This window comes from Misgurnus anguillicaudatus, chromosome 8, assembly GCF_027580225.2.
Source record: "Misgurnus anguillicaudatus chromosome 8, ASM2758022v2, whole genome shotgun sequence".
NCBI lineage: Eukaryota > Metazoa > Chordata > Actinopteri > Cypriniformes > Cobitidae > Misgurnus > Misgurnus anguillicaudatus.
The window spans coordinates 17,212,566-17,239,105 of NC_073344.2; the positions used below are offsets into that span (position 1 = coordinate 17,212,566).

At 40.9% G+C, this 26,540-nt stretch overlaps 1 protein-coding gene across 1 annotated transcript in view; it reads right to left on the bottom strand.

Annotated features, from left to right (window-relative positions):
* Nucleotides 1–26,540, bottom strand: part of cntn3b (contactin 3b) — a 92,228-nt gene that overhangs the window by 52,431 nt on the left and 13,257 nt on the right. The window contains exons 3-4 of the mRNA XM_055213570.2: nucleotides 15,938–16,073; nucleotides 6,562–6,737 (exon numbers count right to left, since the gene is read on the bottom strand). Of these exons, the coding sequence (XP_055069545.2) occupies nucleotides 6,562–6,737; nucleotides 15,938–16,073 (312 nt within the window). The remainder of the gene's footprint in view (nucleotides 1–6,561; nucleotides 6,738–15,937; nucleotides 16,074–26,540) is intronic.

A 26,540-nucleotide genomic window follows, 5' to 3' on the forward strand; every position in this document is an offset into this window, starting at 1 on the left:
GATCGCACACCGGCCGCGCAGCTCAGCGCCGCGCAGCGCAGCGTCGTGCCTAGGAGAACTCGGAGGTATTGTAAACCGGAAGTGCACATTAAATAGAGCGAGCTTCGTCAGATAGCGTCTACTTCAAAATGCAAAATATACGTTAGCAGCCAATGTTAGTCGTTAATGATTTGGGACAAATATGATGTTATTTAATGTTAAACTGTGTGAGTGGCGCTGTGTGGCGCGACAGGGATTTGAACAACTTCCTGAGTCACAGCTGGGCGGCGCGGACAGGCGCCACCTTTCGGCGCCGGTGTGTGTACACTCATAGAAAACAATGTGTTACATTTTTTTAGAACGGCGCGGCGCTGCGCGGCGCTGAGCTGCGCGGCCGGTGTGCGATCCCCTTATGGCTCTGTGTAGTAAATGCCGTTCCATCTGAAAGCAGGTGATGGCGATTTACTACTAATCACCGAAATGGCTTTACTGATGAGATGCGCATAACAATCCCACCTGATATATCAGCCCTACCTCATGCTTTTTAGAAATACCGGATTGTTTACAGAATACGTTAAACGAAACCAACATGATCTCACGGAAAGTCGTGTAATGGTCATGCAAAATTTGATTAATTTATTCGTGTCCATGCCACGAAATTCAGCTTTTTTTCGTGCCTTGAGCACGAATGTCTTTTTCGTGATCCTCGCATGAATTTCTATAAATAGTTTCTCGTGTCCGTGGCACGACTTTCTTTTTCGTGTCATTTTATGGATTGTTTTCTCCTTTTTTTACCCTATTTTTAAATCATTGTCGCTTGGGGTAAGATTTGGGATTTGGGTTAGGATGTACTTTTATGTATTGGTTTCTACATGTTTTTCTTCTGCTTTTAAAACTATTCTCGTCTGGAGTTGTGGTTAGAGTTGGGGTTTGGGTTAGGATGTCTAAAAATTAGGGCTGTCAATAGATTAAAAAAATTAATCTAGATTAATCGCATGATTTCATGAGTTAACTGCGATTAATCGCAAATTAATCGCACATTTTTATCCATTCTAAATTTACCCTAATTTAACACTTTTCAGGTTTTTAATATTCTAATCATATATACATATATAGATGCTTTATGCAAATGTATGTTAACAACAGCCTGTTTACATTTTAACAGAATCACCAGCCATTGTTTTGTATATGAATTTTCCTTTCAGAAGATTTTTCTTTCTCCATTTTTGTTTGCTGCTGCATCATTTGTGACCTGTGCTGGCAAGTTGAGTCGGAATTAGCAAATTTTTAAAAAATAGTTGTTCATATTTTGACATTCTCTATTAAAACATAGAACAATGCATGATTTGTTGAAATATAACAAAATATGACAGAACTACACGTGTTTGAAGTTGAAAGAGTCAAATTACCACAAACATTTCCACATCCATACATTATATTACCACATCAATACCTTAAAATCACTGGTAAAACTAATAGATTTAGCACACACAAAGCAAAAACATCATCAATGTATGTTCAACTTTTTTTCCTTTTGTTTGATTGACATTGAGACAGACTGCTTAAAATCTAAGTGATCTAATATAATGTTACACATCAGATAGTTTTACCCAACAGTTAACCAAACATTTACTTAAAACATAACAGATTATAGAGCCTACCTGCGTGAATTCTTATCAAAACAGATATTTGTAAAACTGTAATTTTGTGTAGATGTCTATATATCCGGGTCGCGCACTCGCGCGTCTGTGTGCACGCGCTTCAGATATCAGTCAGTCAGCGTGAGGGGATCGCTTTTGAGTCTTGTCGCTCTTAATAACTCTTTAACATTAATCAGGTACCGAACTTTATCTCTCTTAATGACTCTTTTAACATCAAGCAAGTTCTGCAGTCTATTTTCTAAGTCATGCATAAAAGCGAAACCAAAATGAATTGAGACGCATCTTTGTATTAGATTAAGCATTAGCCGGAGGACGGTAACGTTACACCTCTCAGACGTATAAATAAAGATCGTATCAGATGTCCAACGAGCATTTAGAGCATTGGATTTGGTAGACAATTTGCTTAATGTTCTTATTTCTATGAAAACCTTTTACTCATTTAGAGAGAGTCACATTTGTCTGCGTCTCTGTTCATTCAACTATGGGCTGGACCAAGGGTCAAACAGAAATTGCGCGTTGCGTTAATCTCCGTTAATAAAATTAGTGGCGTTAAAATGAATTTGCGTTAACGCGTTATTAACGCGTTAATTTAGACAGCCCTACTAAAAATGTAACAGAAAGTGATTCTAACCCCAATCCCAAGCGACAATGGTAAGAAAATAGGAAAAAGCAATACAATGAGAAAACAATAAATAAAATGAAACAAAAAAGAAAGTCGTGCAACAGACACGAAAAACTATTTATAGAAACTCGTGCATTAATGCTTAAGGCACGAAAAATAAACTGAATTTCATGCCATGGACACAAAAGAATTAATCACATTTTGTGTGACTATAACACGACTTTCGTCGTGAGATCAGTCCAAACAAAACATAAATTTTTCAGCCAAGTCCTAAAAGCACATGGAAGACAAATGTAAAACGACGTGGCAGCCACATGAATCACAACGCCCCCTAATATGTGGTTCAGTTCATTTTAACATTTTGAATTCTGACTTTCATAATTTGCAATGTTTGCATCTTTAGTGATTTCACAACTGTTTACTATATCTTGTCCAAAGACGTTTTTTGGACAAGTAAATGCACCTCCATCAGTCAGTACCGGAAAGGTCTGTTGTAATTCTATTGCACTCTTGAGAATGGTCCACAAACTTGGCCCAGAAAAGGATTACCCCAATGCCACTGTGGCACAAATCCCCCAAAGACATTTAAACTACGCATTTTTTTTAACTGAAATGTAAACGCAACACCGACCACTCAGTTGGCTGTCAAGGCAGCTGTTAGTAGAAAAGAAATGAAGGAATGCTGGTAAAACAAACATGCACTGAGCATAATTGACGTACAGTATTATGAAAGCCACCAGCATTATCAGCCTATTAAAACAATGATTCCCCTTTGACTCACAAATGATCAATAAGGGAAATAAATGTCAAGCAGGTCTGTTAACCAATCCCCTGAACTGAAATTCATTATCCCACCCATAAAGTTGCTGAGGGCCTCTGAAGGGAAATGTAGAATGCTCTCTATATTCAAGTGGTTGGATCAATAGTATGCAGAGCGCCTTTACTCTTAGACAAAAAGAGTGCGGCAAGGCTTGTTTTCATCTCAGACACTTTTTCTACTTTCACTGAGCAGAGTGAACATCTGATTTTTCTGAGCAAACACAAGGATCTGTGCGGCAGTCAGGTGTCTAGATTGCTATTCTGATACACATCGGTTCACTTCACGGTACAGACAGAACAGACAGTATAGCAATTAATACACCGCACACAAATACGCTGTTGGAGCCGTCAACCTGGTGACTAATTTGAATGACTGATGAAGTTTGAAGTCGATGAAATGGCGCTTCGCACTGTGAAATTGTCGCGTTTGACAGCTCTTTTGATTGCTGTGTCTTAAGCAATTCCAATTTGAATATGGAACACCAAACCTGGAGCTTTTACAGTATTACTTATTCCAAACATACACACAAGATACGTTTATACTTTTGCTTATTGGAGTCTGCAACAAAATCACCCCATATCACATATATTGCTAAATAAGGCTGTGTTTACACTTTTTGGGTAAGCCAACCTATGAATGGGTATTTTAAAATAATGCCAGATTGTTTTGTTAGGTAAACCCAGCCACCTAGGTTTTAAGTCAAGCTAAACAACTAAACAAGTCATTTTGACTAGTGAGGAGTTTGGAAAAGTTATTACAGGTTTATTTTTTATAATTTATAGCAACTTCTAACTAGTCAAACAGTATGACGTATTAATTCAAATTATTAGGGTGCAGCTTTGCCTTTATATCGCCATCTTTGTTTGAAACATACAATTGCAGGTCACTTTATGTACTTTACTAGGGAAGTCAAATTACTTTTCCCACAAATCATACCTGATACTGTAGCTCAAATTATAAGCCATTGTTATAAACCTACCGTTACGAATTGGGGTGAGGTAAGGAGATTTTAACTCTTTCCCCACCAGCGTTTTTAAAACTAATTCCAGCCAGCCCCAACATTTTTCATGATTTTCACAAATGTTTAATGCCTTCCAGAAAAAGTTTTTCTTTAAATATATAAACATACAATATATCAAATTAAAAACAGACCCTCTGCTTTAAAAAAAAAAGTTTCATCCTACCTTCATTAGTTCTCTTTTTATTACCTCTCAATGTGGGTAGGTTCCTTCAAAAACATCAAATTTTAAGCAAAAAGCTGAGATAATTCAATTTTTGTGAAGGATTTTTTATAAAGATCATACTTAATGTGATCCTCAAAACATACATGGACATACAGCTGTTTCCCCTATGAGATACTTCCAAGTTAGTGATGCGTGGGTCTGCGTTTTTTCCAACCCGCGGGTCCCGCTTTTATGAAATATTTGGCCCGCCCCAACCTGCCCCGCAACACTGTATCTATTTTTACAACCCGCACCGCCCCGCGACCATTAAAATAGACATACTAGGCATTTGTAATGTAATTAAAAATAGCCTTTATTTCAGCCTAAAAGTGCTTGGAAACAGCCATTAGATGACATCGCCCTGTAAAGTGGCAACAACAAACGCGAATGAACCATTGAAACCAGCATGGTCATATTAATATAGAGATAGGATAATGATAAATATTTTCAACATTTAAAAAGCAGCGTTTGTATTATCTATTCACAAATTCCCTACCTTAATTTCTCCCACAGATCGTCTTTCATCTTTTAATTCTCAGTTTGTTTTGTTGTTGTGGCTGGCAGCGGGAGCTACTTGGCGCTTCCGTGAAGTGATGCCAAAGGTTTGGGGATATCAAGTTACGTTGTGCAAGTTACGTTGCGGAAGTTACGTTGCCACGTAGGCCTACGTAATTTAACCTTATCAAAGAACATAATAAAATATAAAAATATATATTCCCAAATATTTAATATATATGCTAAGGGAATTTGACGCAACATATCTGTTTTTTTTATTTTGTTTTTAATGACCCGTCCCAACCCGCCCCGCATTAAAGTTACAATTTCTTGGTAACACTTTACAATAAGGTTCATTAGTTAACATTAGTTAACTACATTAGTTAACATGAACTAATAATGAACTGCACTTATACAGCATTTATTAATCTTTGTTAATGTTAATTTCAACATTTACTAATACTTTATTAAAATCTTGTTAACGTTAGTTAATGCACTCTGAAATAACATGAACAAGCAATTAAAAGCTTTATTTATATTAACTAACATTAACAAAGATTAATAAATACTGTAACACATGTATCGCTCATGGTTTGTTCATGTTAGTTAATATATTAACTAATGTTAACTTATGAACCTTATTGTAAAGTGTTACCCAATTTTTTTACCCGCCCGGGGCCCGCGGGTTACGAGACGACCCGCGCATCACTATTCCAAGTTGCTACTGGTGGATATTAGCGGTATTACAGATTGCTGGAAATACTCGTCATTGGCAGGGAAGCGTTTTCTCTTAATTGACGGGGAAAAGTTAATGTACTGATTTTTTTAACAAAAATATATATATATGTGTATTATGGATTGCAGTTTCAAATGAACCTATGTTGGGTTGTTTCAATCCACCCCTGCAAGCAAAAGCCGTCATTTTACCGTCTAGGTTAACTTTAGAACCAATATAGCCTGGCTATGATTAGCCCTCTTCTAGCCAATATAAACTTAAATTTGGCCCAAATAACTTGTGAGATGTACAATATTCCATTGGGTAAGCAAAGTCAACTCCGATTACAAGGTGTTTGGTTGTATTTATTTTAATGCATTTAATTTATTTTTGGGCATTACATTTTCACTGACAGACCAAATTTTGCCTTTTTAGGCTACACATCTTGGCTGTGCTTGGACGGCTATTAAACATCTTCTAAATGCAAAATTGCTTGCTGGGATGGTTGGGTCAATATTGATTTTTTTAGTTGGGTGCACAGTTGGGTGCACTGTGTAACCTTTAGAAGGATTTCTTGAAAGAAATTCAATATAATATACATAACTACATTATTAGTGGTGTAGAAAGACCTTACAGAATTAACTGTATTGTTTTTATTAACTTATAATGAGCCGTTTTATCAACATAGTCCACGGGCCCCTAACATGGAAGTCGCCACTTTGTGCCACCATATGTCTACAGTAGTCCTAAACGGACAAACTGTTCTATAGAGCATGTTTTGTCGCTATAAAGACTACGACGTGTTTGTCTTGTGATGGCTACTGTAGCTTCTCTATGCATTTCGAAATAAAGGGGTGAGCTGTGGACTGAGCCGTTGATAGCAATTCAAAATCTCACCGCTAGACACTGCTACAAATCTACACAGTGGACCTTCGGTTTTACCCAACCGTTGCTTGCTTTGGCACACTGAATGGAGAAAGGACAAAGTGTTTCAACCCTGAACCACGTTATACACAGCATCTTTAAAAATATTCGGTGTAACTCACATGCAAATTGTAGAGTGGCTCTCTGACTGAGAATGGTTCCCTGGGCGTTGAAGGCAGCGCACTGGTAGATACCGCTGTCTTGGTCTCGATCCAGGCTGGTAATGATCAGGTTACCTCCAGACAGGCGACGCCTCTCGTCACCACGAAGATCAATGAGCGTTCCGTTTAGAGACCATCTGGAGAGACGCAAACACAATCAGGACTGCGGTCTCTAGAGAAGCGAACTCACCAACACTCATCGCATGCATCGATCTGATTAAGCCGGCTTCATTATACAGCCAGATTCAGCAACAAAACAAAGCTCGCTGCTGACATTTGTTTTCGTTCTTTGTTCTTATGCGGTTCAGTCTGACTAATAACTGATGAATAACAAGCAAAACAGAACTCATGAATGATCATACCTGATTATTTAAAGAGCTGAAAAACGTCTAGTTGGTTTGTGGGTGCGCTGGTTTTACTTGCCAATTATGTAACGGAGCGTTCACGCTCAAATATTAATTTTTCATTATTATTTCAGTATGAATTCAATTATTCAGCCGCACTTGCGTGTGTCGTGTACTCTTATCTCGATTAAACAGTGTGATAAAATATTCAACACGCGACTCTGATAAAACAGAGCAAATTAAATGCAACAATGTGATCTCTTGAGATTGCTTGTTACTCAAAAACGTATTACTGCATAAAACATCAAAGTGGCATTTGCAAACGAGTGCTATCCTCTTTTTTTTTTGACTACTGTACGTTTACTTGCTTAAGCCAGTTTCAAAACAAAGAGCTAAAATTTCCATAATTATAATAATAAAATAATAAAATATAATTACATAACAGTTAATATATATCCTATCTACTGACACCTCCAATCCATGGTTAAAACAAGCATAATAATCATTTTACATTCCGGTATTGGAGAAATGCTTTATTCACAGAGACTTCAATCTTTACCACTTGACCTACACATGAACAGGATGTGAAAACACCTTTAAACTTAAAAACCTTGATTTTAGAAAAACTTGTCTTGTCATGACCAACATTTGACAGACAGTAAAGCCTAAATATTACACACAGCACCAAAGCTCATTTCTATTAGATATTATTATTGATTTTGGTGTCGGAGTCAAATGAATCTGCCTGCTTTAGTCATCACAAGCGAGTTTAATATTATAGCCACAATATTTAGTATCGTTCATTTACTTACATTTACATTTGGCCCACACGCTTCAACATTTGATTACTGTTAGTCTTTGAAAGGATATAATATCATCACTATCTGGGCGCATATCATATATAACGTCATTTTTTTTCTACATGTATTGTAGAGCAATATGTTTCCCAAAGCAATATGCTCTCTACATATACGTAATATATTTTTATCAACTGGATCCAAACCCTGTAACCCTGACTGACTCACACATGTTAAGTACAAGAAATGTGTGATTGAAAACAGTTAATTTCTGAATGTGTAAATAACTAAACAAATGACTAAAGGATTAAAGGAAAACACCACCGTTTTTCAATATTCTACTATGTTCTTACCTCAACTTAGACAAATTAATACATAAATCTTTTTTTCAATGCGTGCACTTAGTCTTTGTACAGCACGTTGTGAATGTGTTAGCATTTAGTCTAGCCCCATTCATTCCTTAGGATCCAAACAGGAATGAATTTAGAAGCCACCAAACACTTCCATGTTTTCCCCATTTAAAGACTGTTACATGGTTCCGAGTAAGTATGGTGGCACAAAATATAACATGGTGATTTTTAAGCGGATAAAAATGAACTGTATTATATGGCGGAAGAGCACTTAGTTTGCAGCACTTCGACCTCGGGCGCAGTAATGTTGACGTAAGTTTGAGCAAGAGGGGGACTACACTCTAAAAACAAACGGTGCTATATAGCACCAAAAGTGGTTCTTTGCTCGTAATCATAGAAGAACCGTTTTTAGTGCTATATAGCACCGGTGAAGCACCAGTGAAGCACCTGTGTAGAACCATATAGTGCTATGTAGAACCAAATGTGGTGCTGTAGTGGTGCTATATGGCACCTATATGGTTCTACACAGGTGCTTCACCGGTGCTTCACCGGTGCTATATGGCACTAAAAACAGTTCTTCTATGGTTACGATTCAAATCAATAGTTTTGGTGCTATATAGCACCGTTTGTTTTTTAGAGTGTAGTCAGTTCCGCTTAAAAAATAATTAAATAATAAATAATAAAAAAATAAATATTATAAATAAAAGTTTTCCTTTAAAGGCACAACATGTCATTTTTGCTAGAGGTCTTGAAAAAAAACACGGCGTAGCTTGATGATGCTGTAAAAGAGCGTGGAATAATGGGAGTTGTAGTCTTTTTGTCTGTAGTCATTTACTGATGATATGCGATCAGACAGGGCTCATAAATCATGTTTATAAATTACATATTAAAAATATGTACACATATTTCATAACCGTTACATTAACATGTAAGCCCACAGTGTGGTTTCGCAGAAGCAACAACAAGCAACAAGTGGTGTGCTTGACGCTTGAAGTGCTACTTCTGCATATGGCACGGCACAGATCGAATGGCATATGACATCAAAGTATCACAAGAATGATGCAATACAGTATGCTTTGAATCAATCTTGCAATAATTTTATGTCAAACAAAGATTTTTTTATATATATATTTACAGTAGAAAATGTACAAAATATCTTCATGGAACATGATCTTTACTTAATATCTGCAGTAAATGATTTTTTGGCATAAATAATCAATAATTTTGACCCATACAGACCCATAGGCTATTGCTACAAATATACCCATGCTACTGGTTTTGTGGTCCAGGGTCACATATTAATTTTATATAAAGCTGATTTACTATCATAGGCCCATTGTGCTACCTAAATATTGCTTTTCAGCTTGGCAACCCAGCATGTACATATAACCAGACAGCATTAAAAGAAAACTTTCTGTTAAAAAAGATGTATTTTTATGCATATATTCTTATTGTAGTTATTTTAAAACAGGCATTTAACCAGACAGCCTTGAACTCAATCACAGGTTAGGTAACCAAATTCTCACATTCAGTAATTGGTGCATGAAGGATTGTTTAAAAAAGGCCAGGCGAAGAATTATAAACAATCCAGTCTCCAAGGAGCCCCTTTACCGAAATCAAAACGGCTTGGTAGTGACGGGGAGCCACAGTATTTTCAGATAATGAGAAGAAAGCCTAAGGCTACCAGTAGTTTTATAACAGCCAAATGTTCTCAGACAGTTTTAATGGACAATTACATTCCCCTCGCACCAAACTGAGCCCCACTATTTCTATCATTGTGGTTTTAATTCTCATCATTGCCATCACGATCAACATCGCCATTGTCGTAATTTTCAAAGATTTAATTTCTAGTGCCATCATCCAAAACCTCCATCTATTATTTTATCAGGCTACAGTACATTAACCGAATGACCACAGGCACAACCTACACCTGCTCATTAGGACAGTAACTCGAAAAGAAAAAAAAAAAACACCAATGGCTATTTCTCCAATTATATTTCCAAAAGGATGGTTCATACAGGCAAGTCTTTGTACTAAGAAACCATCCTGCGTTCGCACAGATCACCCGGGATTTGAGTTAATGAGAGCCGACACAAACGCACCTCTGACTTTCTCCGTGTAATCGCTGCATTTTAACCAGCCCTTCTTTACACGCCCGTCTCTGATGCCTGTCGGCTCTACGGACCAGGGTTCAAGTTCTCACATTTTCACAAGACAGGTTGAAGATCTTGTCAGGTTAAATGTAGGTTAGGAAGACGAAATCGAAGTTCATTATTGCAATGCATTTAAAATAGCATCACGAGAACCTTGGAATGATTAAAACGACTTATCAAACTTTGTAATGTTTTGCGTTTATAATTCACATAACTTTTTGCCGCATGACTGCTTCTGGGCATAAGAGAAAACAACAAATTTGGGACGGAGTCGTGGCTTTCCTGTGGCCTCAGATTACTTGCTTTATCCCTCCCTGCGGACCCACAGTAATACATGAATGCAATAGCAATCCGCTTTAAGATTCCTCTTTCAAGACCAAAGTAAGAAACAACACTACAAAATACAAAAAGAGATACTAGGGTGAACCTCATGAGTTTCAAAAGCTAAATAATCTCACTCTAAGAGAATTTCGATTTTTGCATATTATTTTCATGATTAACTGTCAACTAAAATGTAACAATTTTGTAAAATTATTTGAAAAGAATGTAAAGTATTTGTATACTGAATTTAACTGTTTTGCTGTCTCGATTTTCATTACTGCACTACAATAGTCACTTATAATAATTTGCTTAAAATATGCCCTAAATATTTTAGAAGCTCGGATGCAAAAGCTGCTAAATGCCACCTGTCAAAAATTAGATTATTATTTTAACTGAATGCTCTCGGCACGTAATTAAACATTCATTAAATACCTCCGCTTCAAATCCGCTTAATCCCAACCTAAGGCCATTCAAAAATTTGTTGGCAGAATCTGCTAAATGCCATGTCAATTTTTCAGCAAACTCCTCTAGGTGCGCACATTCAAACTTGAGTCTCTTGTGAGTACTTGGACCTGATTATTACCCGAATGTGGCAACCACTTGTATCATAGTTCAGTTCAGTGGTTCAGTTTCTTCATTTTACATTTTGACTTTCATTATTTGCAATGTTTCAAATAGCATCTTTATTGATTTTGCAACTGTTTTCATATGAAAGAAGTAGATTTTGGAGGTTTTATGCTCGCATGCACTTAGAGGGTTTTGCTGCGAAAGACCAATACCTAAAAAAGACTGAAATGACTAAAGTGACATTTGTGAAAAAAGACATTTCAGTAACTGACTAATAAACTTTTCATTGAAAATAAAAAGGGAAATGAATGAACCTAAGCAGAAGAGCCTGATAAAAAATGCTAATTTACAAGAAAACTCTTTCCCCCGCCAGCATTTTTTTTTTTAAGTTGCCACCCAACGCTAGCATTTTTCATGATTTCACAAACGTTTAATGCCTTCCAGAAAATTTTCTTCTTTAAATATATAAACATACAATACATCAAATGAAAGAACAGACCCTCTCCATTAAAGGGGGGGTTTAATGGTATTTCAAGCATTCTGACTTATTAACACGGTTATAGAGTTGTTTCCTCATGCTAAACGTAGGCAAAGTGTCAAAAAAGCATTTGGGCGTGTTACAGAGTATTTCTGTGCCGAATGCACGTCGCCAGGGTTCGTACAAGTTTCTGAAAGTTTTTTTTCGATTACAGGTCCAACTGACGTTTCAGGGGTTTCTATACGCATCACTTTTTTATATGGGCACTTCCCCCGGAAAACCCCGCCCACCCGTCAATCAGCGGGAGACGCTACAACTTGCAAACATCTTTTCACGTGATTCTGCTTTGTTTAATTTCAAAAGTCAACAATGGCACGAAAGAAGATGTGTGTTTTTGGATGTAAGGAGAAGAAATCCAGCCTTATGAAAACAATGGATATAGTTTATTATCCAGGGTAGCAGCGGAGTTTTGCTTGTGTGTTTGATGCGCTGGATTTTCCCAACCGTGTCATGAGTTGCATGCGGTAAGTAAGACTTCTGTCTTATGTTGGAAATAGGCGCGTGCATATTACATAAATGACACGAACATGTAGTGAATCATAAGTTATAAGTGTTGTAGAGTGTTGCATGACTCGTACTCGCTCCACCCGCGGTATAACTCCTCCTTCTTCATTTTTTCGCACGTTATCGGAAAGATTCGGTAAAGCTAATCTTTCTTTTATAAATCTGATTAAACTAAAGACTCTTCGGAGATATAAAGGATGTCATACTACTCTATAGGTACTCCAGATTAACATCAGAAATGCAGAAACAGCTTGTGTTACGTGAACTTTAAAAAAAAAAGTTTCCTCCTACCTTCATTAGTTCTTATTTTATCACATCTCAAATATGGGTAGATTCCTTCAAAAAACACAAACTTTTAAGCAAAAAGCTGAGATAATTGGATTTTTGGGAAGGACTTTTGATAGAGATCAGATTCAGAGCGATCCTCAAAACTTACACGGACATAAAGCTGTTTCCCCTAGAGCCATTCTTTCTGGTTTTATAAGTTGCGGAATAATACGTGGTGGATAATAGCGGTATTACGGATTGCCGGAAATACTCGTCATTGGCAGGGCAGTGTTTTCTCTTAATTAAAGGGATACTTCACAGATTTAGCATTCAGCTTTGTATCTGTAGAAACCCGGCAGTATTACTGAATGACCATGTTTCCCTCCCTCATTTCCCCCTGAGAGGAGAGATATCTGCATTTTGGTTCTGCAAAAAAGTCCTCCGATGATGTAATATGACGATTTTTGCATCATCGGAGGACTTTTTTGCAGAACCAAAATGCAGATATCTCTCCTCTCAGGGGGAAATGATGGAGGGAAACATGGTCATTCAGTAATACTGCCGGGTTTCTACAGATACAAAGCTGAATGCTAAATCGGTGAAGTATCCCTTTAACTCGTCAATGGTGGGAAAAGAGCTAAAGGGTTTTGCATCTAAACTCTTCATTTCTTTATGAAATTCACCTACTAATGGTTCATAAAACCTAACTATGGCATCTATAGACCTGACTATATTAATATAAATACAGATATGCAATATTTTTGTAAAGACAATAAAATAAAAGAAAAAGGCAGCCAACTTCTCTCCTCTGACTCAGTTACTTTCTGTGGAATCTGAAACCAGGGTGTAAAATCGCCTGCCACATTGTGTTTGCAAAGTTCACGCCAACAAATATCTCAAGACTCAAAGTTGGAACATTGTCAGATTCTTTTAAAAAAGAAAGCAACGTTTTACAGACTCTAACCAGTTTATTATTTTGCACTTAAATTGGCTACACATCAACATTGACTTGGCTGCTCTTTTGCTAACACAGGTGAAATCACTGCTGTGCTTGACTTCACCTTTCGAATCCATTTCAATGTTGTAAGACAAGCTCTACTGACAGAGACAATATATCGAAAATCTTTCTTTCTTAACCCAAGCAATGATTTATAAAGCATCATATCATCGTATCAGCCATGTTTCCATTACCATGATTTAATGCGCATTTTGAAGTATCACATTAAAAATGAGTGATGAAAATGTCAAAGGTGAAAGGTCCAATAAAAATCCCTTAATTTGAAAAAAAAAAGGTTTTATGCTTCCTTGAGGTGGTTTTTTGACGTATGCGAATAAACTACCCAGTCTCACAAAGTTTCGTGATATAGTCACGTATTTGTTTTATACTTTTTTCGTGCTATTATCACGAAATTTCGTGTTTTTTCGTGATCGTATAATGAATTCCTGTTTTCGTGTGATTATCACGTATTAGTTACTCAACTGCTTTTTCCTATTTTTTAACCATTGTCGCTTCGGCTTAGGGTTAGATTTGGTGCTTGTCACTTTATATATTGGTTTATACTATTTTTTCTGATTTATTTTTTATATGTCGCCTGGCGTTAGGGTTAGAGTTGGGTTTGGTTAGGGATGTCATTTTATGTAAATCTAACCCTAAACCGAAGCGACAGTGGTAAGAAAATAGGACAAAACAGTTGAGTAATCAATACGTGATAATCACACGAAAACAGGAATTCGTTATACGATCATGAAAAAACACGAAATTTTGTGATAATAGCATGAAAAAAGAATAAAAAAAATACGTGACTATATAACGGAATTTCGTGAGACTGGGCTGGAATAAACCACTAAAAAATGTACTGAATAAACCAAATAAATTCTGATGTAGTGAACTAGTTGATTGTTATAATACAACATGATGAAAACGCACCTAGTTCGCATGTGTTCGCTTTTTTTTTTGTTGCAAATTTTGAAAAGATTTGCTTCACCTACAGAAGTGATCTGGATGTATTGTGGGGTGGTGTACTAAAGGGCGATTTATAGTCGTGCGTAGGTTACACAATATGTAGGTTTGAGAAAATAATTTTTATGACAATATAAAAATCCAAACATTTTCAATATCTTTGTTAAAAGGATCGGAAGGGCGTGCTTTGCATTTGACATAGTTCAAAATGACTATTTGCATTTTGCTGAATATATGCATAAGTTGCTCTGCTCATTTCTAACAGAATTTATTTATGGTTGCGCTTCTGCATAAACAAACACAGAGCTGGGTCAAAAGTCAAACTTTGTTATTGTTTTAGCAGAAGTATAGTTAGAATAATTTAGCAAAAATATCTGTCATTATAATTCACAATGGAACAAAAAACATTTCAACTGATCTTTACTCAGGTTTGTTTTATCCTTTTGTGACCATCCAAGAAAATGTGATGGTCAGTAAGTAATTTTTTGCTGAACTATCATTTTAAATCCTCCTCTTGCAAATGTCCATTGTTCTTACAAATATGTTCTTGCTGTTAATCTAGGTCTTCAACAGAGACACTCTAAAGGGAAACGTAAGCATTTAAATCGAATGTCACTCACAAGGTTATTGCTTTCCTCCCTTGTGTTTGCTTGAGCATTTACATGTTGCTGACCCCAGCTAGGAAACACAATATACCACAGAACTAAAGCACGGCGCTATTTTCAGACCAGACACCCCACGAGGGAGTACGCAGGACAGTGTCTTAGATTCTCGAGCACAAATTAGTCATTTAGACCCCTCCCATTTTCAAGGCCAATTTCCGTCTTTACAGCGCATTACCCTCACAAAAAGCTGAATATGGAAGCGTGTAGGCTGAAAGAAGTGATGAGTTTATAACGTCCTCTATGTTCTCGTAAGTAGGCTAAATTGTCAGTTTTGTGTTTCTTGAGTGGATGCACATTCAAAAGCGTTGACACCAGTGCAACTCTGGAAAGCACACGGAAAATGGGTCACAATTTAGAAATGGCACTGTAATAGGTGGCTGGCAATACAGCAGTTTACTGGATTTCTGAAATGGTTAACTAGAAGGACAAATAAATTGCCTCTCACCTAGAAAATCGATAGCAATCAGTACCATTACTTTTCAAGTCGAATCACAGGGGAAAAAGCTGCCGATTTACCAAATCCAGCTGCTTAAATGGTTTGAAGTAGCAATAGATGCATGCATGAATGTCTCCTTGGTTAAAATAAAATAAAATAAAATAAAATAAAATAAAATAAAATAAAATAAAATAAAATAAAATAAAATAAAATAAAATAAAATAAAATAAAATAAAATAAAATAAAATATGGATACTAAAGTTACACATTACAGTGGGTACCACTAATTAACCATTGTTTTGCTACAGCAAGCATACAATAGTTTAACCACAATTTTACAAAGGGGTACTCAATACTCAAACAAAACATGGTCACTACAATTTTACTATGAAAAACCACATTTCATTTTTGTGTGCAAGATCAAGGTCTTCTTACCTGTATTGAGGGGACGGGACCCCAGATGCCTCACAAGTTAAAACAGCCTCTTGTTCAGTAGAATAGATGGGAAGTACCAAGTCTTCCGGTTCAGTTTTCCAGCTTGGACCAAGAAACTTTGCATATTCTGCTTGAGCTGATGAGAGAATAACATTTTTAATTCCACTTAGTAAAAAAAATCTCCGGCTTCGTTTTGTTATTTCATTATAAGCTCCTCACAGGGTTGGATGCATTAACTCAATGATCATTAAAGATGCACCAATTTCGATTTTGGCCAATACCAATAGCCAATAATTATTTTTAGAAGACGTTTGGATTAGAACACTAATTGGATTGGACAAGCAGTGTACCAATTAGCTAAACAAAATAGCTGACCTACTTTAAATCAGCTACTTGTGTGATATTGCTTATTTGACAAGATGACAAGGTGTTCGATATTATAGATGCTGTGTTTTAAGTAAAGCATGTGAAATTTTTGAAAAATCTAAATATGATGCGCAATAGAAGAGATGGAAAAAGAAATATTTTAACCCAGATTACATTATTTACAGGGATACTCCAGCCAAATATCAAAAATACTCCACGATTTACTCACCCTCAAGCAACCGAGATCCATCACATTTGGACTTTATTTGTAATGTTCTTGCTCTTCTAAGCTTTATAATGGTAGAAAACAAGGATCAGGGAACAACTTTCATCCATTACAGAAGAAATCCACATGGCTTTTAGGGGTTAATAAAGGTCTTCTGTGGGTAATCAACACGTTTGTGTAAGAAACATATCTACATTTTAAACTTTATAAATGGTAAAACTAGCTTCCGTTAATGACACCATCTTGGACTCACATGAGAGTTTTAGCGTACTGAGGGCTCGTTGCCATGGGTACGTTACACGGTGACTTTCGTGAATCGTGTGAGTCCAAGATGGCATCGTACCAGAAGCTAGTTATTAAAGTTTATAAAGTTTAAAATATAAATTCCAAAATTTCATTGATTACCCACAGAAGACTTTTATTAAACCCTTGGAGTCGTGTGGAGCCCTGTGAAGGATGAATGCACCTTTTTTGGGTTTAATGTCATCCCTGTTTTCAACCATTATCAGCTTGGAAGAGGAAGGGCATTTACTAAAATAACTCCAAATGTGCTTGTCTAAAAGATGATAGACATGTATCTCGAATTGCTTGAGGGTGAGTACATCATAGGGTAATTTTGATATTTGACTGGAGTATAGCTTTAAATAACTGAAATAAAACTAAACAGTTCCAATATTAACCATCGGGGCGGGAACCTTTCCAAAAGTACAACTTTTTACCGTTTTAAGGGCACATATTAGTACATCAAACAGCCAGCAATAGCCCCCATTTCATCATAGGTTAACTATAAGCCCAATATAGTCCGGTTATACTGCCCTACAAAGGCTAAGTGCAGTAACTACGCAAACACTGAAACAGAGAAAAATGCCCTTAAAGTTTTTTTAAAAACATGTTACTGCAGTTTTGGCACACACATTTCTCTGAAATGGGACCAAATTGAGCCAGGAGACTTTGTCACAAGACACAAAAGATCTCGCAAAGCCCATTTCAACCCTTAACTCAAATTTGACCAATTACGTAGTTACTGCGTTTTGTCTTTATAGGCAGGGTCCGAAATTAACTTTTTGGCTCACCTGCCACGGGGACTGGTAGATGAAAAAATCTACCAGCCAAGCATATTTTTTACCGGCCAGAATAATAAACAGCCTTTTTTTGTCACATGTACATTAATTTCTTTTGCTGTATTCATGGCATTGCTCGCAAAATTTCAAAATCCCTGGTAGCCCTTCGGGCAGGCACTCTTTAGTTTTTGGTAGCCCGAAATGAATGCAAGTAGCCCGAATAAAAAATACATTACTTTAAATGTAGAATATTAAAACAAAACATCTATCAAAACACAAATAACACATATCAATTTTCAGTACATATCAATCATCAGTTCAAAATTTTCTTCTAACCAAAGTGAAATATCTATACATCAGATTCTGAATCTGAAATATTAAATGAAGTCACAGATAAGAAAATGCCACTTGACTTTGTGGGCATAGCACAGGCTTATTCAATTAGTTTTACCTCAGGCCAAATTTTGCCAATACAAAGCCAATAAGGCCTCTAACCACAATGTTTAATCTGCTATTCTTGTTGTTTTGATGCTGTTGTTTTTTTAACAAACAAAAAGACTGGATTTCCATGTAAACCAACTTTTCCTGCTCATCCCCACACCAGATATACTCACCATTTAAAAGTGGTTTAGTGGGTCACAAAACTCACAGTTTGGATCATCCAGTTACAGATTGGATAATTTTTTCGATCAGAAAAACAGGGGTTACTGTCGCTTTAAGACCGATTGTGCAACAGTCACTCTCTTCACTGCCCGTACAATCTATATCACTTTAAAGCTTGCTGCGAGAGATTTAATTTTCTTACGTGAGGATAGTAATGACTGACAGGACGAAGGAGGATTTGCCCAACAAATCCATGACAAATCATGACGGATTGCTTCTTGTACTGCGTCTTTTCACGCGATCGCGAAAGTGAAAGTAAAACTTGAGCGCGCGCTCAAACGTAATTTAAATACCCTGAATTTCATACACCATTATTACACATCCAAATCTGTGAAAGAATGCATAAGCATTTAAATATATTTTTTCCTCCCTATAAGTCAAGATAGCCCGATGGGCAGGGCGGGGATGCATTGATAGCTAATATGCAGCAGATAGCTGCAGACCGCAAGTTACCTGCAGTACTAGCTAGAAACAGACCGTCTCTAGTGCGAGACTTGGAGCGTAGAGACGTTCTGTGGCTAGCTCACCTCGTCCCCAGATTAGTTACTGGCAAACACATTATATTGCATTAATATTTTGGTATGAAAATCACCCGCCAGTGTGGCGGGTAGCCTTTTGAATTTAGTCGCCAAACGGAAAATTTACCCGCATTTGGCGCTTGGCGGGTGTTAATTTCAGACCCTGTTTGTAGGGCAGTATAAGTAACGTCTCGGTTACGTATGTAACCCTCGTTCCCTGAAGGAAGGGAACGGAGACGTCACGTCGTGACCGACGAATTGGGAACCGCTTCGCGGGTGACCTATCTACTTCGAGAACTATCAAAAACGCCAATGAACTTGGCATGCAGGTATTTGCATAATGCCGGCGCCGCCCCGCCAGGTGCGTATATAAGGCACAGGTGCATAATACCAAATCAGCTATATTATTGCTGAGAAGCCGAGCAACAGTGCCCGGCCTGAACAGCAATGGAACAGCAAACTGTGGCGACGGGACGTGACGTCTCCGTTCCCTTCCTTCAGGGAACGAGGGTTACATACGTAACCGAGACGTTCCCTTTCAGTCGGTCACTACGACGTCACGTCGTGACCGACGAATTGGGAATCCCTACCAAAACGCCACTGCAGCTGAACCCTTCCAGTGCCTGCAAAAGCCCTCCGCCCTCCACATAAGGGGCGGAACCTAAGGCGAAATGCAGAAGGCCGGTCACTACCTGTTCCTTAACCCACGATAGTGAAGCAGCGAACTGGGAGAAGCGTCTAAACTGAGCGGAGCTAGAACACTGCGGAAGCCATCCCCTAAGAAGGTTAAATGGATGACATAAAAATATATGAAACAACCGACAGGTTGCTCAAAAAAGTCTCTGAACAATACATGGTATGTTGAGAGATGCAGAGCAGGCTCTGCTAAGGAAAAACGTGGAGGATTAGAACCCCACGGACTATACACACAAATGAACCCCACGTAGGGGACAAATGTGGACGCCTAGCCTACACAGGTTTACAGAGAATACATCAGTGATAGGTAGACAGCGGATGCTCCGCAACACCAGCTATCAGGGCGGTGGAGGAGAGGCAAAAACAGTTTTTTAGACGTTTTTGCCCCGATGGCCTTCCATAATGGTGCAAATGTGCAGCACCAAAATAGAGGCTCCAAGCCGACACACGAGCCGACCCTCGGCATTCTTAACTAGTTAGTAGAAAGAACCCGAGTGGAAACCGGTTCGACACGAACACTATAGAATCTTGTGAACGTATTAGGTGTCGCCCAGCCTGCAGCTCTACAAATGTCTGTTAGCGAGGAACCGCGAGCCAGTGCCCAAGATGATGCCACACTGCGTGTAGAGTGGGCACGTAAATTAAATGGACAAGGCACATTCTGCTTTTGATATGCAAGGGCTATAGTATCCACAATCCAATGGGACATCCTCTGCTTGGTGACAGCTTTTCCTTTCTGCTGACCACCGTAACAAACAAAGAGCTGATCTGAGGTCCTAAAACTTTGCGTTCTGTCTATATACACACGGAGTGCACGAACAGGACATAACAAAGCCATGGCTGGTTCTGCCTCCTCCAAAGGCAGTGCTTGGAGATTCACCACTTGATCTCTAAAAGGAGTGGTGGGAACTTTGGGCACAAAGCCGGGCCGGGGTCTCAGTGTTACGCTGGATGCAGCCGGCCCGAACTGAAGGCACGATTCGTCGACCGAAAATGCATGAATATCCCCTATCCTCTTAACAGAAGCCAAAGCAAGGAGAGTTAAAGTTTTCATTGTAAGAAACTTAACACTCACACTATGCAGAGGCTCGAATGGGACTTCCTGGAGTGATTTCAGCACCAAGGACAGGTCCCAAGGAGGAATAGAGGGGGGACGCGAAGGATTCAGTCTTCGAGCGCCTCTGAGAAATCTAATGACTAGGTCGTGCTGACCCACTGTTCTACCGTTTACGGGTGAATGGTGAGCTGATATCGCAGCGATATCGACTTTAATAGTGGATGGTGACAGCCTATTCTCCAAGCGACGCTGGAGATATAAAAGCACAACACTAATCGGGCATTCTCGTGGGTTTTCACTTCGGGAAGAACACCAGTCGACAAACAGGTTCCATTTAAGCGCGTAAGCCTGTCTCGTAGACGGCGCTCGCGCAGCAGCAATAGTGTTAGATACCTCTTGCGGTAAATCACTCATATCCTCCGTGCCCCGTCCAGAGACCACACATGGAGGTTCCACAGGTCGGGGCGCGGGTGCCATAATGTGCCCTCTTGTTGAGAAAGAAGGTCCTTCCTCAGGGGAATCTTCCACGGAGGGGCTGTCGCGAGGAGAGAGAGTTCTGGAAACCAACTCCTGGTTGTCCAATACGGTGCCACCAACAGCACGCTCTCCTCGTCCTCCCGGATTTTGCATAAGGTTTGCGCAATGAGGCTCACCGGAGGGAACGCGTATTTGCGCATGTTTCGCGGCCAGCTGTGTGCCAATGCATCCACGCCGAGCGAGTCGTCGGCTAGTGAATAGAACAGGCGACAATGGGTCGTCTCTGGGGAAGCAAACAGATCTATCTGCGCTTTGCCGAAACGTCTCCAAATTTGCTGAACCGCAATGGGGTGGAGTCGCCATTCGCCGGGACGCGCAGCCCGAGAGAGCGCATCCGTTTCTACATTGAGCGTACCCGGGATGTAAATGGCACGAAGAGACCTCAAATTCTTCTGACTCCAAGTGAGGAGGTGACGGGCGAGATGCGACAGGTGACGCGAGCGTAAACCGCCTTGACGATTGATGTACGCCACGGTCGCAGTGTTGTCTGTACGAACTAATACATCTTTGCCCCGTAACTCGTTGCTGAAACGGACGAGCGCAAGATATACAGCCCACATTTCCCGGCAGTTTATGTGCCAATGCAGCTGGGGTGTCGTCCAGACCCCCGAAGCCGCAAGCCCATCGTACGTGGCCCCCCACCCTGTGTCTGACGCATCTGTGCATACTATCGCGTGCCTGGAGACCTGTCTCAGAGGCACACCGGCTCGGAGAAACGCACGGTCTGACCACGGAGTGAAAGTGCGACGACACGCAGGTGTAATGATAACACGGTGAATGCCGCGCAACCACGCTCTCCTCGGGACTCGATCGTGAAGCCAACGCTGAAGCGGTCGCATATGAAGCAGTCCGAGCGGAGTTACTGCTGCGGCTGCTGCCATATGCCCCAAAAGCTTCTGAAATTGTTTCAGCGGGACCGCGCTCTTGCTCTTGAATGTATTCAGGCAAGTCAGAATCGACTGTACACGCGCTTCTGTTAGACGAGCTGTCAAATCGATCGAGTCCAGTTCCATACCGAGAAAAGAGATTCTCTGCACGGGGCAAAGCTTGCTCTTTTCCCAGTTGACCCGAAGACCCAAACGAGCGAGGTGTTTTAAAGTTAAATCTCTGTGATCGCACAGCGTCTGACGTGTTTGAGCTATTATTAGCCAATCGTCCAGATACGCGAGAATGCGCACACCTCTCTCTCTCAGGGGTTTTAAAGCCCCCTCCACTACTTTGGTGAATACACGGGGCGACAGAGAGAGCCCGAATGGGAGGACTTTGTACTGGTATGCTCGCCCCTCGAACGCAAAGCGGAGAAACGGCCTGTGTCGGGGGAGAATCGATACGTGAAAGTACGCGTCCTTCAGGTCGATAGATGCGAACCAATCGTTTGGACGAATGCATGGAAATATGCGTTTGGGCGTCAGCATTTTGAACGGCATTCTGTGACGTGCACGGTTCAGCGAACGCAGGTCCAGGATCGGTCGCAAGCCGCCGCTTTTCTTGGGTACAATAAAGTAAGGGCTGTAAAACCCCGACCTCATCTCGGCTGGAGGGACCGGCTGAATCGCGTCTTTCGCCAATAAGACAGCGATCTCCGCACGGAGGACGTGCGCATCGGCAGCTCTCACCGTAGTGAAACGAACGCCGGAGAATTTGGGGGGACGCCGGGCAAATTGGATCGCATAGCCGAGACGAATCGTGCGTAAAAGCCAACGCGACGGGCTGGGAAGCTGTTCCCACGCCCCCAGATACCGTGCGAGAGGGACTAAAGGCACGATCGGTGTACCCGCGGCGGGCGCAACGGAGGTGATCGCCAGTGTGTGCGTAACGGCCGCACCGACAGCAGTGTTGTGTGTGATAACACTCACCTGAGTCCGTTGCTGGGTTGGTTGAGTAAGGGAGGCTCTGCTGAAGACACCTCACGCCACTCGATGCACCCTCTGGCGAAGGAGGAGGGAGACGATGGGTTATGAGCCCGTAGCTGTCTCCTACCGGCTGAGAGCGCGGTGGGGTTATGGGCCCGTGCGTCGCTCTCGTTCTCCTCTGATGAGTCGGAGAACGAGGGGGGGTTATGAGCCCTCTCGTATCTCCAGAGCTCATCTGAAGACCTAGAGATGGAAGTGGAATTCGCTCTTTTTGTGGATTTGTGGGTGCCGACTGAAAAGTCGGCGGAACAGAAAAATGAAACAAAAGATTCCCCAACCGGCCCTCCTCCGGTGGGGGGAGTGGTGCCTTCACCATCTCCCGAAGAGCGATCCCCTCCATCTCTAGGTCGCCCGTCTCAGGGCCGCTTTGATCTTCTTTTACCACCCTTTGCAGCGGGCTGAGCGGGCGGGGCGGGCTGCTGACGACCGGTTCCTCGCTTCTTAGAAGAGCCCCGGGGAGGAACGGAGGCGGCCGCCGCAGGACGCCCTCGGCGAGGAGCAGGCTGAGGCGCCGACGTGGATGGGGCAGGCGCAGGACGCTTCCGACGTGGCATGATCTGAGCGATGGCCTCAGTCTGCTTCTTGGCCGCGGAGAATTGCTGGGCAAACTCCTCGACCGTCTCGCCGAACAGGCCGGTCTGGGAAACCGGAGCATTCAGGAGCCGGGTTTTATCAGCATCCTTCATGTCCGCCAGACACAGCCAGAGATGGCGTTCCTGGACTACCAGGGTAGACATCGCACGCCCGACGGCGCGTGCGGTGACCTTGGTCGCACGAAGCGCCAGATCAGTAGCCGCACGTAGTTCCGAGAACTCCGCCGAGTCGTGACCTCCCGCGTGCAGATCCCTCAGAGCCTTAGCCTGATGGACCTGCAGCAATGCCATGGCATGCAGGGCAGAGGCTGCCTCCCCACAAGCCTTGTAAGCAGCACCGGACAGCGCCGAAGACTGCTTACAGGCCCGTGAGGGGAGAGTAGGCTGGTCCCGCCAGGAGGAAGCGACACCGGCCGGACACAACTGCATCGTGACCGGGCGCTCCACTGACGGGATACCAGTGTACCCCTTGGCATCTCCACCCTCGAGAGAGGTGAGAGGTGAAGGCTGATACGGCCGGTTCCGGGCGGAAAACGGGGTTTTCCACGACCGCGTCAGCTCTTCATGCACCTCGGGGAAGAAAGGCACCGGGGGCGAGGACTGAGAAGCCCTGGCACCCCCGAAGAACCAATCATCGAGGCGGGACGGTTCAGGTGGGGGAGGTTTAGTCCACTCCAAGCCGACCGCCTCCGCCGCCCGAGCGAGCATGGCTGCCATCTCAGGGTCGAACGCAGAAGCCGCAACCTGGCCCGAAGGCGGGAGCGGATCCGGATCGACGTCTGAGGCTGACAACCCCCCCTCCGACGTTACGGTGGATATCGCGTCAGGTGGAGGCTCGACAGAGCGCGAGGACACCGTAGAACACGGGCCGCTCGTCTCCATCGGGACCTCCGCTGGCAACGGATCAGGGCGCTGGGAGCTACTGGACGAACCAGCAGACCGACCCAGCACCGTTATACGGAGGTCATCCTTCGCCAATCTGGTAGCTGCGCCCTTAGCAGCACCAGACTGGGAAGGCGGGGGCCGTTGCCGGAGGAACGACACCCGTCTCCGCAAATCCGCTATAGTCATGCCCTCACAGATGGGGCATGAACTATCACGCAACGCTGCCTCTGCGTGCTGGAGCCCCAGACACGAGAGACAACGCTTGTGGCCATCCTGGGGGGCGATAAACACACCGCATCCAGAAACGGAGCACGGACGGAAATCCATCTTTAAAAAGACGACCCCGACCGTGACACGAATGAGTGGCTGTCTTTAAAAAGACACAAAGCTCAAACGTGCTGCTCTTTTAGGGAAATCACTCTTTTGTGCGAGCTGGTGAAACACACAGGGAGAGGCAAACGCACTCACTCGAACTCAAGTCCTAAATTAAGAGACAGAGAGAGAGAGAAAGGGTGGAAAAAAACACTGCGAGCCTCCGCTGAGGTGTCTTTGCCCAACCAACTTCAGCAAGCTGAGACTTTTCTTCCCAGAACAGGATCTACGAAGATCAGTTAGAATAGCTTCTCGTGAGCAGATGTCTGCCGGCTTCGAAGCAATAAAGCTGATTTGGTATTATGCACCTGTGCCTTATATACGCACCTGGCGGGGCGGCGCCGGCATTATGCAAATACCTGCATGCCAAGTTCATTGGCGTTTTTGATAGTTCTCGAAGTAGATAGGTCACCCGCGAAGCGGTTCCCAATTCGTCGGTCACGACGTGACGTCGTAGTGACCGACTGAAAGGGAACCCACTTTTTGCAAAAATAATTGTGCTGGGCAAAGATTAAAGGGGCCATGGCATGAAAATCCAACTATTTCCACGTTTAAGTGCTATGATTGGGTCTCCAGTGCTTCTATCAACCTAGAAAATGTGAAAAAGATCAATCCAGTAACTTAGTTTTGGTAAACCATTCTCTACAAGCACATGAGAAAATAGGACGTTGAAATATGCCTCTCCTTATGATGTCATAAGGAGCTCTTATTATAATAATACCACCCCTTAATCTCCCCTATCCAATCACAGCACTGCCATTTAGTGCAGAGAAAAGGAGAGAGAGAAAATAATTCACAGCACAATTGAGTTTCAATTGCAACAAACCGCTCATTTGCATTTAAAAGGACACACCCAAAACGGCACATTTTTGCACACACCTACAAAGTGTCAATTTTAACATGTTATAATAAATTATCTGTGAGCTATTTTTTAACAAAAACTTCACATATGTTTTCTGGGGACACTAAAGATTTTTTTGACATCTTAAAAAAGTCTTGTGCCATGTCCGCTTTAATCGCGATTAATCGTATACAAAATAAAAGTGATTTTTTTTTGCATAATTTATGATTGTGTGCTGTCTGTAATTATTATGTAAATATTAAAGAAAAATCTGTCAATAAGAGCCCAGATTAAATGAAGTCCTTCAATATTCTTTAAAATTCAGTCTAAAGTAAAACTTCAAGAAGCAGCTTCTTCTCACGAGTATGGTTTTGCAATTTCTAGGCGAAGGGTGACTGCACTTCAGATGATAAAATATAACAGAATTTTGCCATAGTTAGGACGAGTTTATTATTATTATTCTGTTATGTGGAAAAAATATATAAATAAAGAACGAGTGAGTGTGTCCAAACTTTTGGCCTGTACTGTATATATATATATATATATATATATATATATATATATAAATAATACACACACATTCATGTATGTATTTAAAAAAACATTTACATGTGTATATGTCATTTTTTATATTTTTATATATTCTATATGATATATACATTTTTTTAAATTAAATATAAATAAAAAAAACTCTGAAATGAATATATGTATGTGTATGTGGTTAAATATACATAATAATTAAACACAGTACACACACACGCGATTAATCTTTGCCCAGCACTAAAAAATAAACTTGAATTTAATTTATTAACAGTGATTACGAGGTGTATGGTTTCATTTATTTATTAATTTTATTTATTTTTGATGCTATGGTT